This window comes from Vulpes vulpes, chromosome 2, assembly GCF_048418805.1.
Source record: "Vulpes vulpes isolate BD-2025 chromosome 2, VulVul3, whole genome shotgun sequence".
NCBI lineage: Eukaryota > Metazoa > Chordata > Mammalia > Carnivora > Canidae > Vulpes > Vulpes vulpes.
The window spans coordinates 164,613,046-164,626,782 of NC_132781.1; the positions used below are offsets into that span (position 1 = coordinate 164,613,046).

At 51.5% G+C, this 13,737-nt stretch overlaps 1 protein-coding gene across 3 annotated transcripts in view; it reads left to right on the top strand.

The window, feature by feature from the left end:
* Window positions 1–13,737, top strand: part of MTOR (mechanistic target of rapamycin kinase) — a 121,501-nt gene that overhangs the window by 89,516 nt on the left and 18,248 nt on the right. For all 3 annotated transcript variants that reach the window (XM_026011911.2, XM_072751208.1, XM_072751209.1), the window contains 8 exons: window positions 567–667; window positions 2,431–2,546; window positions 3,741–3,818; window positions 4,011–4,118; window positions 7,462–7,587; window positions 7,680–7,811; window positions 11,138–11,253; window positions 12,177–12,294. In XM_026011911.2, the coding sequence (XP_025867696.1) occupies window positions 567–667; window positions 2,431–2,546; window positions 3,741–3,818; window positions 4,011–4,118; window positions 7,462–7,587; window positions 7,680–7,811; window positions 11,138–11,253; window positions 12,177–12,294 (895 nt within the window). The remainder of the gene's footprint in view (window positions 1–566; window positions 668–2,430; window positions 2,547–3,740; window positions 3,819–4,010; window positions 4,119–7,461; window positions 7,588–7,679; window positions 7,812–11,137; window positions 11,254–12,176; window positions 12,295–13,737) is intronic.

The following is a 13,737-nucleotide window of genomic DNA, read 5'->3' on the forward strand; positions in this document are numbered from 1 at the left end:
TTGTGCAAAATCTGAGTGAGCATCTGGATTTCTGGTGGGTGTGACCGTGGTAGAGCCTTCTTCCTTCTGTGCTGGCTGCTTTCGCCCGAGCCTCATCTCAGACCGCAGCCATTTGTCTCACACTTTTAGGAGCCCATTCCCCCTCAGCTTTGAGCCCAAAACGAGGGTCCAGATGTGTCTCTTCAGATTGCTTTCTCTGTAGGCCTGCGAGGGGGAAGAGCCGCAGTTCTTGGCATTGGACAGAAGCTGTTTAATATTTATGAAGGGGGCCAGATGTTCAGGACATTTTAGATCACAGAGAGTTAGACACAGTCCCTCTCTTTGATAAAGTCAACTTGCAGACAAATCGTAAGCCACTAGGCCACAGAAACAACAAATCGCTGACCACTTCTCCTATATTTTAGGACCCAGTCAAGGGTGCTTTTTATTTAAAGGCTCCCAGGTTTGGGCAGGCCCTCGTCAACCAGTCTCGGTGGAGCCCAGCTTAACCCAGGGGTGGCGAGGAAGAGGAGCAGGTTATGGAGGTGATTTCAGCTAACCCAACTCTATGCTTCTTCTCCTCCAAGGGGGCAGCTCCACCAGCAGTGCTGTGAAAAGTGGACCCTGGTTAATGACGAGACCCAAGCCAAGATGGCCCGCATGGCTGCTGCAGCTGCGTGGGGCTTAGGTGAGAGGCTTCCCTCGCCGGCACCCCAGGCAAGGTGGGGGGAGGCCGGGGGCTCACGTTCAACAGGGAAGGCGCTGTGGCTCCAGGTAGAGATGTCAGGTCCACAGAAGTGTCCAGCGCTCTGTGTGCACATGTTCCTCTCCCAGGTGTCCCTTCTACCTGGTGACCACGACTAACTCGTTAGACGCAGGTAAAGATGGCCCTTCCTGGTGAACCCAAGGAAACTGGTGAGCAAGCAGCAAACTCGAGATATATCATGGGGTTTGTTTGGTATCATTTATGTTAAACAAATTACTGGGCCATCTTTCTGTGTTATAAATAAAATCTACAAGTAGAAATTTCCTACCTACTGTTCTGGTTCCACTGTCATTAGCCTCTCTCCGTATCTTCTGCTGTGCATGAGGCCTCCATATTTGAATCTACATCATGATACGTTGTGGCTGCTGGAGCTCCAGCCATCGTGTCTGTAACCCGAGCAGGAATAAAGAGAGAAGACAACCTTCTGCCCTCTCTCATTTCTTAACTGTTATTCTAGAACTTTCCTAAAACATATAAAAGTTAAGAAAATAGTACAATACATCCCCATATGCCCTCACCTTCTCCAACAGTCATAAACATTTTCACAATTTTGTATTTTCTCTTCTCCTTGCCCAACACTCACCCACCTTATTCCAACTCCCTGAGTATTTTAAGGCAGAGATTTCCATTTAGTCCAGCAGGCACAGGTAGATTTCTGACAGCAGGCGCCCGCTGAGAGGATTACCCTCTATTCGAGAGATGTTCTCAACGGGAGGGGAAGGAATCCACAGGCTGTTCACCTATGGAGCCCAGAGGAAGGTTATGTAACCTTCTACCTCCATTCCATCCCTCTGGAGTCACAGAGCTTATATCCTTCCCGTTCATGAGCTCTGGGCTGGATCCAGAACATTTTTCAAAAACAAATTGCTTCCTGAGGAGTCATCGTTTGCCATTTGCTTTTGCCCAGAGGCACAGAGAATGAATGAGCTGATGGTCTGGAGTGAAGGGCAGTAAAATGCCTTGTAAAATCAGCTGCCCTGCAGTTTGCAGCTAATGAGGCTGATATCTTTTCTGCAGATGGTCTTGGAAATGTTGGCGTTTGATACCCGCTCACCCCATCGGGGGAAGCGAATCTCTCTTCCCGGATGCAGCCGTTTGCCCCGTCTGCCCTGATAGAGCCCACCGTGCTATGACCGAGCCCATCTTTCTGTTACAGCGCAGCCTCTTAAAATATTTCTCTCTTCCCTCCTGAGGCACAGGTAGTGCCAGAGCGAGGCGGGCAAACTATCTGTCTAATCCTGCCCCTGTCTGGTAACGGCCGCGTTCAGGTGCTTAGGGGATAATGTCATTTCCAACGTACCGTTGAAGTGTGAGCTGCCTTGCGAGTAGGAAGAAAGCCATTCCATCTCACCTGGGGGAGCCGGAGAGTTCTCTAGGTTAATGAGGTGCTACATTAAAGCCTCTTGACATGTAGGCTTGGCACTCACGCGGATCCTCCCATCTTTCATGGAACTCCCCGGGGCAGCAATGGAGGCCTGTGTTTGGAAGACAGATGTGGCTTTGTTTGTTAGATTGGCTCGCGCAACCCCATAGAGTACAGAGAGTCTCTGTAGGGTTTTGATACATCGGGCACAAGTTTGTCTTGTCTGAGCCCCAAGCTAAATGCAAGTAACGGTGACAAGGCCTGTTTGAGCTGCTGCCTTAGCGCGGCGAGCTGACGGCCCTAATGCTTCTGTGTGTTGTAGGCCAGTGGGACAGCATGGAGGAGTACACCTGTATGATCCCTCGGGACACCCACGATGGGGCATTTTATAGAGCTGTGCTGGCGCTGCATCAGGACCTCTTCTCCTTGGCACAACAGGTAAAAACTCATGTGTAATCAGAGCATCTCACAAAGAAGGTAACTGTGTACCCCGTCAGTTCCCAGGCACGCGGTGCCCCTAGACATGGGCTCACGTACTTCAGTTCTGGTGTTTGGCCCTGTGAGCTCATTAGATTCTAGGCTTTGGAGCATAGTACCCCTACGAGGACTGCCGGCACGTCCGCCAGAGCCCCTTTCTGCTCTGAGAGGGACAAGCCACCGTTTACACTGTTCTGGAATTAGCTTCTCGGGTCATCTCTGCGTGCCGTGGTCACTTTGCCCAGCGATCCTCATAGTGGAGAGAAACCGGCTGTTTCCCCGAGGAGGCTTTGGACAGCAGCAGTCCCCTCTGCAGCAGAGACCGGCCACTGGGTTCTCCTGGCTGTGCAGCTATGTCCCAGCTTCTAGGTGATGACCTTCCAGGAAAGATAGCACGTATGTGAAAATCCTGTGCTGGCTCGCAGAATGAAAGAAGGAGGCCATCACATCCTGACAGGCGCTGGGCTGTCTTGGCTGAGGTGCTGGGGTAGATGACCTGAGCACCTCAGGGATGAGGATGCGGTCATTAATCCCAAACATTCGAGAAAGAAAAGCTCCACGTGTGAGGTGTTCAGTTGATGAAACAGAAGTCCCCACCCGCAGTCCTGTGGCCGTGCTCCGAGCTCGGACTGACCCCAACTGAGGCCTGTGCCGTCCGAGTCGCGAGCACAGAAGCCCCTGTGACATGGACAGGATTGGGTGTTCTCTGCTGGTAGCAGAGGGCTCCCTCGTGAGGGCAGGATGCTTAGGAGCCAGTGACGACCACGTGGAGCCCCTGAGAGTTCGCATAGTTGAGTTTCACAGGTGTGTCCAGCAAGGAGAAGATGGAAGCAGGCAGGTCCACGCTGGCCTCTGGAGGTGCAAGAACACAGTGATTCCGTTTCTAAGCCTACACGTTCCCTCCCCGGTTCCCAGGATGCAGGACAGGAAGCTTTCGCTTCTTACATGTTCTGTGTTTTCTGAGAAATGGGATAATGTTCTTTAGCCTTACAGATCTGATAAAAGGTTTCTTTCTTTCTTCAGCGAACTTCTCTCTTCATCACTTGATTTTTAAGCAAAGTGAGTAACCTCCAGCTCGCTGGCCAGGCTGAAAACAGCACAACCCCTACCCCGAGGCCCGCGCTCAGTTCTGTGGTTCTCTTGTTTCCCTTCTAGTGCATCGACAAAGCCAGAGACCTGCTGGATGCGGAGTTAACTGCTATGGCAGGAGAGAGCTACAGTCGGGCATATGGGGTGAGTGTCGAACGTTTAGAGGCTCATTTCAGTTCTTTTTTCAGCCTGGGCTAGAGCGCACTCCCAGGCTGCTGGGAACATGCCTGTGTATTCTCAGCAGATACCCTGTCACCAGAAGGAATGATTGCAATGAATCCTGGCTTTTGGATTGTTGATGCAGTATTAAGTCGGAATGTGGTTTGCTTCCACCAGGCCATGGTTTCTTGCCACATGCTGTCCGAGCTGGAGGAGGTTATCCAGTACAAACTTGTCCCCGAGCGACGGGAGATCATCCGCCAGATCTGGTGGGAGAGACTGCAGGTGAGCCTGCTAGAAAGCCCCGGGCCGCCCGCTGCCTCTCGCTCCCCTGCGCTTGCTCAACACGCACTTGCTGCCTCCCCACGGAGGCTGGGGTTGCATTCGAGGCAGAGCACCCAAAGGCTGCGCACCTAAGCCCTTAGGGGTGAGCAGATGACCAGCTCTCCAGCCTGCGCCTACCCTTCTCTAGAAACACAAGGAAATGTCCTTAGTAAGTGACGCTTCCAGGCAGCCTGTTGGGAATCTTAGCCTCGGGATCAGTGGTTCCTGGCCTCAGCTGCCCGATGGAATGACCTGCAGAGGTTTTTAAAATCTGGATTCCCAGGCCACTTCCCAGACCAAATAAAAGAAAACTTTTGGGGATAGACCCGGGATCAGTATCTTTTCAGCCACCCCACATGCTTCCAATATGTGGCCAACCAGAACCACTGCTCTAAATCCACTTACTGGCCGCCGGCATCCAGCTTTTTAAACGGGGCTGCCTCGTGTTTCAGCCAAGCAGCCCCTGCCGTTTACAGTTCCTCAGGCCAGAGTCCTCCTCTGTCTCTCTTCAGACTTTTTTTTTTTTTTTTTTTAAGATTTTATTTATTCATTCATGAGACACACAGAGAGGCAGAGACACAGGCAGAGGGAGAAGCAGGCTCCCTGCGGGGAGCCCGATGCGGGACTCGATCCCGGGAATTTGGGATCAGGCTCTGAGCTGAAGGCAGGCGCTAAACCACTGAGCCACCCAGACGTCCCTTCAGACTCTTTTCTACTGAAGTTCCTCTCGTGGAGAAACCTCTCCAGGTCCTCGGTCGGTATTTTCATTGTACATTCTGATCACTTGAGTGTGAGGAGCGGTCAGTTCCAGATCTGGGAGTCAGCGGTCTTAAGTGTTCCTGGAAACGACAGCTCTCCCGTTCTGTGAGTCGGTAGGAGGGCACGTTCAGAAGCTGCTCATCCCCCTGCACATTGTAATCCGCCTCCTTGGCTTTAGACTGATCTCTTGGCCCATCCACACCTATTTCCAAATTCTGTCTCCAGGCCAATCAGGGTCTGGGGTTCCGGGCCCCTCAGTAGGCCGTGATAAAACCTTTTCACTCCAGGCTGCATTCCTGTCTGGGAAGCTCAGGGCACATTCCACTGGCAAGGAAAGAGCAGCGGGCAAAGGATCGTGTTCGTGAATACAGTGGTTTATGCTCTGCAATGAGCACATGCAGTTCTTTCATATGTTTTATTAGCAATTATGAAATGCCCAGTGAATGTTTTGATGGAAAATTGTCTATTGGACACCAGAAAAGAATTCCACAAAGCAAGCATTTCCCACCTGACTTGTACATGCCTCATTTTTTTTTTAAGTGCCCATAATGGGGTGAAGTGTTTCCACATCAGAGATGTGGGGAGTCTTCCACCATCCTAACAAGGGCGACTTTATCCAAATAGAGACCCAGACCGGGGTGGAGTAAACGAGTGTAGGGGAGGGGAAACCCATGTTTGACTTTACCACATCCAAGATGCTGTCGTCATCTGAGGCCTTCGTGACTTTCCTACCTTGAGACAACAAGATGCTTTTAGGCTTACAGGGGCCAGATTATTTCAGCATCTGGAAGAAACTAGCAGATGGTGAGAAGTTCCCAAGTCACCCAATGTACTTTTTCCTGTTTTTATAACTTTCCAAATCACTGTTGTCACACTTAATGGGATGGGAAGATATGGTCCAAGGCCTGAAAATAAAGCATTAAGTTTGTGGTAGAAATCTGGCTTTCATGGATGGCTTGCTGTCACAGTGCTCACTGAGCCGCCTTGGTTGGATGGATGGCTGCCACTTTGTGGTCAAGTCATTTAAGTTGAAATCCCCTGCCAGAGTCTCCCGTGGGGCAGCTTGAGAGGTCAGCCCCACTTGCCTTGGGTTCTCTATTTAGGTCATGCTGGATCCTGTCACATTTAAAAGCCTGCAACTATTGTTGCTCGACTCTCAGGCTCACGTCCATGGAAAACCGCTCGTTTGGTCCCATCCACCTTTCAAATAGACCTGTCGCTGGAGCGATAAGCCCTGCTCCCCTGGTGGTTTGTCTCTGAGTCTTTGTTGTTGTTTTTGTTTTCTTTTGTTTTTATTATTTCATGTATTTATTTGAGAGAGTGAAGGAGTGAGCACAAGCGGGAGGGAGGCACGAGGGAGAAGCAAACTCCCTGCCAAGCAGGGAGCCCGATGTGGGGCCCGACCCCAGGACCCTGGAATCATGACCTGAACCAGCAGAGCCCCCCAGGTGCCCCTGAGTCTGACTTCTTACAGGTAGGATAGAAGAGAAGAGGCTCCCTTACCCTCAGTAGTTTTTGATATGATACTAGCTTATCCCTTTTCATAATGAGTAGTTCACCCTGTTTTTTAATTAAAAAATATATTTATATGTGTGAATGAATGAACGCTTTTCCTTCTATATGCAGTTTTTTATCTGAGGCAAATGCAAATGAAGCAGAAAGAATCTAGACAAGTCTTCATGGAGGTTTAGGCATCAATAACTTCAGGACTGTTGATGCCCCTACTTACAGGCAGCATCATTTGAAAATTTAAGTATTTAAACTTCTGGGATCCCTGGGTGGCTCAGCGGTTTAGCGCTGCCTTCAGCCCGGGGTGTGATCCTGGGGTCCCAGGATCGAGTCCCGCGTCGGGCTCCCTGCGTGGAGCCTGCTTCTCCCTCTGCCTGTGTCTCTGCCTCTCTCTGTGTGTCTCTCATGAATAAATAGATAAAATCTTTAATTATTTAAACTTCTTTTATACTTATTTCATCTTTCAAATTCTGAATGATACATTTTTTTAAATTTTATTTTTGAGTAATTTTTATACCCAACGTGGGGCTCAAGCTCACAACCCTGAGATCAAGAGTCACGCCGTACCGATGGAGCCTGCCAGGCGCCCCTGAATGACACATTTGAAATTGAATTTATCAGTGATAGTCTCCCTCAGCCAGAGGATCTGAAGCAAAAAAAAAAAAAAAAAAAAATCAAAATTAAACATGCATTATTTACAATCCAGAAAAGAAATTAATTTAATTCATGCCGCCCTCCTCGTAGCCCTCTGAAGGGGGTACCGTGTTCACGCCGTGTTAGCGGTGAGGCAGCTCGTGCGGCTCACACGGAGGGTAGGTGGCGGGGCCGGGACTCGAGCGCCAGAGCCTGTACTCTCCGGGTCCTGCATCCTGAGAGCTTCCGGAGACGTGTTTTTCTTCACCGTTCCCTTCACTTGAGAACGTTGCGGTTGTAAAAATGAATTTCTTTTTTGGTTCAAGGCAGGTTTTGCTATTGCTTGTTGGGGGTCAGAGCTGTAGCGGAGGCTAAACCTAGTTCTCCCTCTCGAATGTACCAGGGCTGCCAGCGCATCGTGGAAGACTGGCAGAAAATCCTCATGGTGCGGTCGCTGGTGGTCAGCCCTCACGAGGACATGAGGACCTGGCTCAAGTATGCCAGCCTGTGTGGGAAGAGTGGCAGGCTGGTGAGTAGCCCCCACGCAGGGTGGGCGGGAGGCTGCGGGGGACGGCGCTCCTGGTCCCCTTCTCTTCATAACCGGCCCCTCTCCTTCTTAAGGCCCTTGCTCATAAAACCTTAGTGTTGCTCCTGGGAGTCGACCCATCTCGGCAGCTTGACCATCCTCTGCCAACAGTGCACCCTCAGGTGACCTACGCCTACATGAAAAACATGTGGAAGAGTACTCGCAAGGTCTGTATCCCCGTCCATCCAACAGTAGACCACGACTCTCCAGAATGCTCGCTAACGGGCTTCTCACAGCCTCGGGGCCCAGAAGCAAACAGCATCCAAACCCGAGTGCCAGGGAGTTTGCTCCTGTTAGGAAGCTGTTTGCCCTGATTTCGAAAGTGAATCCTATTCGAAGGCATGCACGTATACCATTGATCCAACTATTGGGTGTGGCCACAGTTATACCCATTAGCAGACAGAGGATGCTGGAACATACCGCCAAGAGAAGGTGGGCCGTTCGGTACCAAAAATGCAGCGTATTTGTGAAAACATAGACTAGAGATTTCACAAGACCAGCTTGGTTTTTCAGACTCCTCGTCTCCTTTCCAATCATCAGTTGGGATTCAGAGGCAGCAACACCCGGAGTATGATGCTGAATCCAGTAGGGAGCGTCTTCTTGGAGCCAGCATAGAATTCCTTCTTAACTTTCCCTTCCCCGGACAGGGAAATAGAGGTGGTTCCTGGTGTGGGTTTTGGTTTTATTTTTTGAAATGGTCTCCCTGGATGATGGTGATGATTAACGAAAAGTTGGCCCTGGAGGCAAAATCAGCACCTGCTTTGGCTCCTCATCCGCTTTACCAGGCAGAGAGAGCGTCCCAGCTCTGCTCCTCTCGGCACGGTGGTCCCCGTGGTGGGGCCTGCGCAGAGCGACCACCGCGGCCGTGGCTGTGGGGGGCCTGCTCGAGGAAATCCAGGACCGTGTCCAGAAGTGGACTGCTCTTTTGGGCGGCTGACTCTGTGACTGGGAAAGCCACTGAGTGGGATCAGGAACCCTGCCCCGCAGCCCTGGACCTTCGACGTGGGTTCACTTCAGTAGTAACGACCCGCATTCTCCACGTGTGTCGTTTGGGGGCTTTGTTTTCTTTTGTAGTTTTTAGGGGTTTGGTTTGGTTTGGTTGTAAGTCTTCTGCAAACTTCCCAGGCCAGAGCAGTTCTGATTCAAAGCCTGACCTTCCTCCAGGCAAATGAGAAAAACAGAAGGTGCTGGATCTGAGTGTAGTCTGGTTTCCTTCCTATGTACAGCGTCCAAGTCTTTGAACGTCCTGCTGAAGGGCAGGCAGCAGGAGCCTCCTGGCTAATGTGTCAACCAGGGAGTGGCTTCTTCCAGCGTACGACCACAGCCCGACCTCTCCACGCTGTGGCCTCCTGATGGGAGGCCATGAAACGACATGCATTAGAAATTTAGAAACCTCTTTCAGGTTAGGTGCTTGAACCCCGAGCCCAGAGCTAGAGGTGCCACGTCTTCACAGGAGTGCGGCAGTTACTCAGAGGACCAGCTACGTAACAACAGTCGTGCTAGAGAACAAGCCCTTCCCTGAGCTTTACGTTCCTCCACTACAGACAGTTCAGTAAACGGTGGTGTTTTGCCCCGCATGAGGTGTCAGGCCGTAGGTGTATGTGCTCTGTTTTCCGGAATCTAGAGACAGGCCAGTCCTTCTGTGAAATTTCACTAAGCTGAGGACGCTGATCTTATCCCCAAACCAGGAATACAACGTGCAGCTGTACTCTGGGCACGGAGAAGCCCCTTCCTCTGAGTGGCCAGTCCTTTCCTTCATCCATGACAGAAAAAAAATCAGTTTTTCCCCTCCTTGCTTCCTGGAGGTGGAGAAAAGAATATTTTAATAGAACGCTTTGAATTCCTTAAAAATAAGCGGCCTCCATGCCACGGAGTAGAAGGATATGGATTCTTCTGTGCTGGATAAATTAGTACTGAGCTTCAAATCCAAGCTACTACGCAGCCCTCCCGGCTTGGGCGATTTAATTTTTGTTCAGTGCCCTGTTGAGTCTCCTGAAAAGGATCTAAACTGTCTGGACTGCCAGCGACACGGAGCTCGCAGGCCCCCGACAGCCCCGGTGTCAGAGCTCTTGCTTGGTGCTCAGTGCACCGACTTACCTACCAGTCCCCTTTCGCGTGATTGATGTTTCTGGTGCTTCCTCTTGGTTCTTTTTTTTCCCTTTCCAATCAAATTTAAGTCCGGTCAGTGCAGTTCTCACAGAGGAAAAAATAAAGGAGCATGTATCACTTCCAGGTGCAGGCTGCTAATGTAGTTCATTTTTCAAAGCCAGGGTGAGTAATGGAACCCCGTAACGGCAGCTGTCTGAGGGGGACAGGTGTCTTGTTAGCTGTCGGAGCATCTGTGTGTCTGCCCCGTCCCCTTGCACGGATTAGCTGCCTGATAAATTGTTCATCACGTCGCTCTGGCTCTGGGGTGAGCCCTGTCTCGATGCCAATTAATTCCTTACAGTTGGAAAGTATCTGAGGTTAGCCCTGGCCCCCAAGCCAGGTAGTTGTGTTTTCTTTCAAGACCATCATTGCCGACATGTTTCTAGTTTTTAAAAAAGTGGAAGGAGAGACCATTCTGACCTTATTTATTTGAAGTATTGATTTTTTCCCTCTTCTTCTGCAGCAGAGAACACATCGCCTCTTCACTTTCTCTCACATACCATTTCCCCTCCCTGTGTTGTGGATTTACATTCCACCATTTTTCCCGTGGGAGCTTTTCACGTCTATATGCTCTGTTTCCACCTGTGAAGTTCATTAAAAATAGCATAGACCCCGTTTATCAAGATGCTGGCATGTGTGGACGTGTGGGCTTCTACCGATGGCTGGTAGCTCCGAGATCTCTGGCTCTGTGACTCTGCTCTTCCCTGTTCAGCCCCCTGTTCCCAGCCCAAGTGCCTCTGCTCCCTTTGTATCGAGTCCCGTAGTGTAAATAGATCAAACTGCCTGAGGAGGCTGTGAAGGTTTTGCTCCCAAGCCTCCCCGGTCAGCTACATGTCTGCTCAGCCAGTGTCTTCCCCCCTGCTTCACTTGGATGGATGGATGAGGGACTTCACCCCATCTCTGTGTTATTTGGGCACTGACGCTTCTATTGGATTTTTAAAACTATAGTTTGGGCTCTGCTGGGGTGTCCAAGGTATAAATATTAAAGTTTTACCGGCTCGAAACAGTCCCCCATGAGCCTGGTTTCCCCGCGGGCAACGTGATGATGGTGCAGTAAGCAGTTGTTTCGCATTTCTTCCTATGAATCGTTATTTCGAGGGAACCAGGCCAGTAGCTTTTCCAAGGCTTATTAAATAGTGGTACAGTTAGCCAAGGAGAGTCTTCTTGAAAAGCCCAACCGTCTTCCAGCGTCATGCCTGTCCTAGGGGACCCTTTCCCTGTGCTCCAAGGTGCTCTCCTGGTTGGGGGAGGGGGTTGGCTCACTTGCTCGTGAGCTGAAGGGGGGTCCTTTCCTGTGAGGTGAGCCCGAATGCCAAGCAGCACCCCGTGCTTTTATCCCATACAGATCGATGCCTTCCAGCACATGCAGCACTTCGTGCAGACCATGCAGCAGCAAGCGCAGCATGCCATCGCGACCGAGGACCAGCAGCACAAGCAAGAGCTGCACAAACTCATGGCCCGGTGAGGTCCCCACTGGTGCCCAGGGCCAGTCATACTCCTGTCCCCCCAACAGCAGCAGCCTCCACAGCGCAGCAGGAATGCTCAAGGCTCCCTGGGCTGTGGCTTGCTGAGCCCCCTCTGGCCTTTGCAGTAGGGACCCCAGGCGGCCACAGAATCGTGCTGCACCAGAGCTGCTGCTGCTGTTTTCCCAGGATTCGGCAGCCCTAGAGCGCCCCTGTGCTGCTGTCCTCCTGGCGTCTGGCTTTAGAGCCAGACTCCTTTCTGCAAATGCTGGCTGTGCTGCTGTTTTGAGGTGTGACTTTCAGTGAGTCACTTAACTGCTCTGTGCCTCAGTTTCCTCATCTTAGGCAAAGGGGATGATGAGAGCTCCTCGTTGTGAGGGTGGTAGAGGGCGGTGTGAGGGTTAATGGAACAAACCCTTCAACCATTTAGAGCCGTGTCTGGAAGAGAGTAGCAGTCAGTAATGCTGGCGTTAATATTATCATAAATATGGTCTCTTAGAGATAACGCATCTGTAATAGGCTGCTCCGTAGTCTATCGGTTATCATTGTAAGCGGAGGAGAAGGGCTAAGTGAGGGGAAGCCAGTAGCGATCAATAGGAAAAGTGACTCAGCAGCCAACACCCACCAAAAAGTGATGTCGGTGTGGGTAGGTCCACACCGACCTCCCCGTACCAGGTGCTGACTTATGCTGGCATTGAAAGGTCGAGGGGAAGAGGTGAAACGTTAAAAACGCATCCCTAAGGCCCATTTTTTCCTTCCGTGTGGTTGAGAACCCTGGGAGTTCCATCAGTTGCTTCTTGGGGGCCAGCATAATACCAAGGAGGCGTTCACGTTCCTCAGACATAATGGGCTGTTCTCCTGGGGGCCGGGGGGCGGCTGCGGGCGGGGGTAGCAACCTGGGGGTGGTCTCTGTGTCTTCAGGTGTTTCCTGAAACTTGGGGAGTGGCAGCTGAACCTTCAGGGCATCAACGAGAGCACAATCCCCAAGGTGCTGCAGTACTACAGCGCTGCCACGGAGCATGACCGCAGCTGGTACAAGGTAAGCCCGAACCAGCCCGGGGTCCCCAGCGGTGCCCCCCTCCGGGTGGGGACCCCAGTGCCCAGCAGCCTGCACTGTTGTGGTCCAGGGCACAGCCTGGCGGGTGCCGGCCGAGGCGGTGAATTTGCTTGTCTGCGTGCCAGGAACCAGTGTGTCGGAGCCCCGTACAGGCTAGATTGATGCAGGAAGCTTGATGGGGTCTTTGATTTGCGGAACACGGCACCACCGCGTCATTCTGTGTGTGGCACTGGGGAATGCTGTTGTCTTCTAGACTCGGCTGCTTGTTTTCCTGCGAGCATCTGGACACATGGTTAATCTCTGGAACTTTATCTTCCCTTGGGTCATCTGTTCCTTCCCGGCTTCTTCCTGATTTCCATCCCTGCCTGCTCCTCATCTAAGAACTTCACTTTCTCTATTTTTATTGGAAAGCTCAGGGTAACATCCTGTTATGCCATAGGAAACTTTCCAGGAAGGTAAACAGAATTAGAAAATGTATCAGAGATGCGGTTGATTGGGGGAGGAGGGAGGTCTTCCCGAGGGACCTGCCTGCGGTCACAGCTGCTCGCTGTAGCAGACGTCATGGATTTCTTTCCAGTATTCCCTTAACTTGCTAGTACTTTGTGAATTAAACCCTCTGAGATCAAAACGTGCATCTGAGGACACAGAAGCATTCTACAGTAAGAGTCTTCTCCCGATGGAGGCGTGCTGCCTTCTGATCTGAAACACGCCCATTCCGTGCTACCAGCAGTAGCCACTGTATCTAGGGCAGCTTCCGCCCCAGGCTGCAAAAATACATCCGGTAAACCCTGGAGTAGCTGGCCCCTCACCAGTCAGTAGGTGTCTTCCAACCAGATTACTTTCCTTCATTCAGATCTCAGAAAAGAAACAGATTATGAGGGAAAAAACTGGCTCCGGGAATTTCAGGTTTTCCCTGTGCGGGTCCTTCGGGGTTGATGTTGTGTCGCTGTCAGTGGTGTGGTCCCAGGTGTGTCGGGCTCGGTGCCTGGCAGGTAGTGGATGAAGAAGAGCTGCTTGTTGAGTAAGTGAAGGTGAGGGGAGACTGAGCTGGGTCGTTGCGGGGTCGTTACTCATCCACGATCCGACCCAACCCTCTCTGCTTGGGTGGAAAAATGGACACATTTGTGGTAAAGGTTTTAGCAAAGGATGCAAAGGAATCTCCCGGTTTTCCAGAAAGCCCGACTCAGTGGAGCGTTTAGTGTCCTGCCGCAGCTGCAAACTCACGGGGCCCCAAACCAGAGTGTGCCCCATGCCGTCTACACCAGGCGGTGCTGTGCCCTCGTGTCACTGCAGCTCACAACTGCAGAGCGTGGACAGTGCTCTTGCACAGGCCACCACGGACCCGGTGGGCGAGCTGGACAGATGACACACATTCCCCCGTGGCAGGCTCTTGACCACTACCTTCCCACTGACCTAGGACCCGAT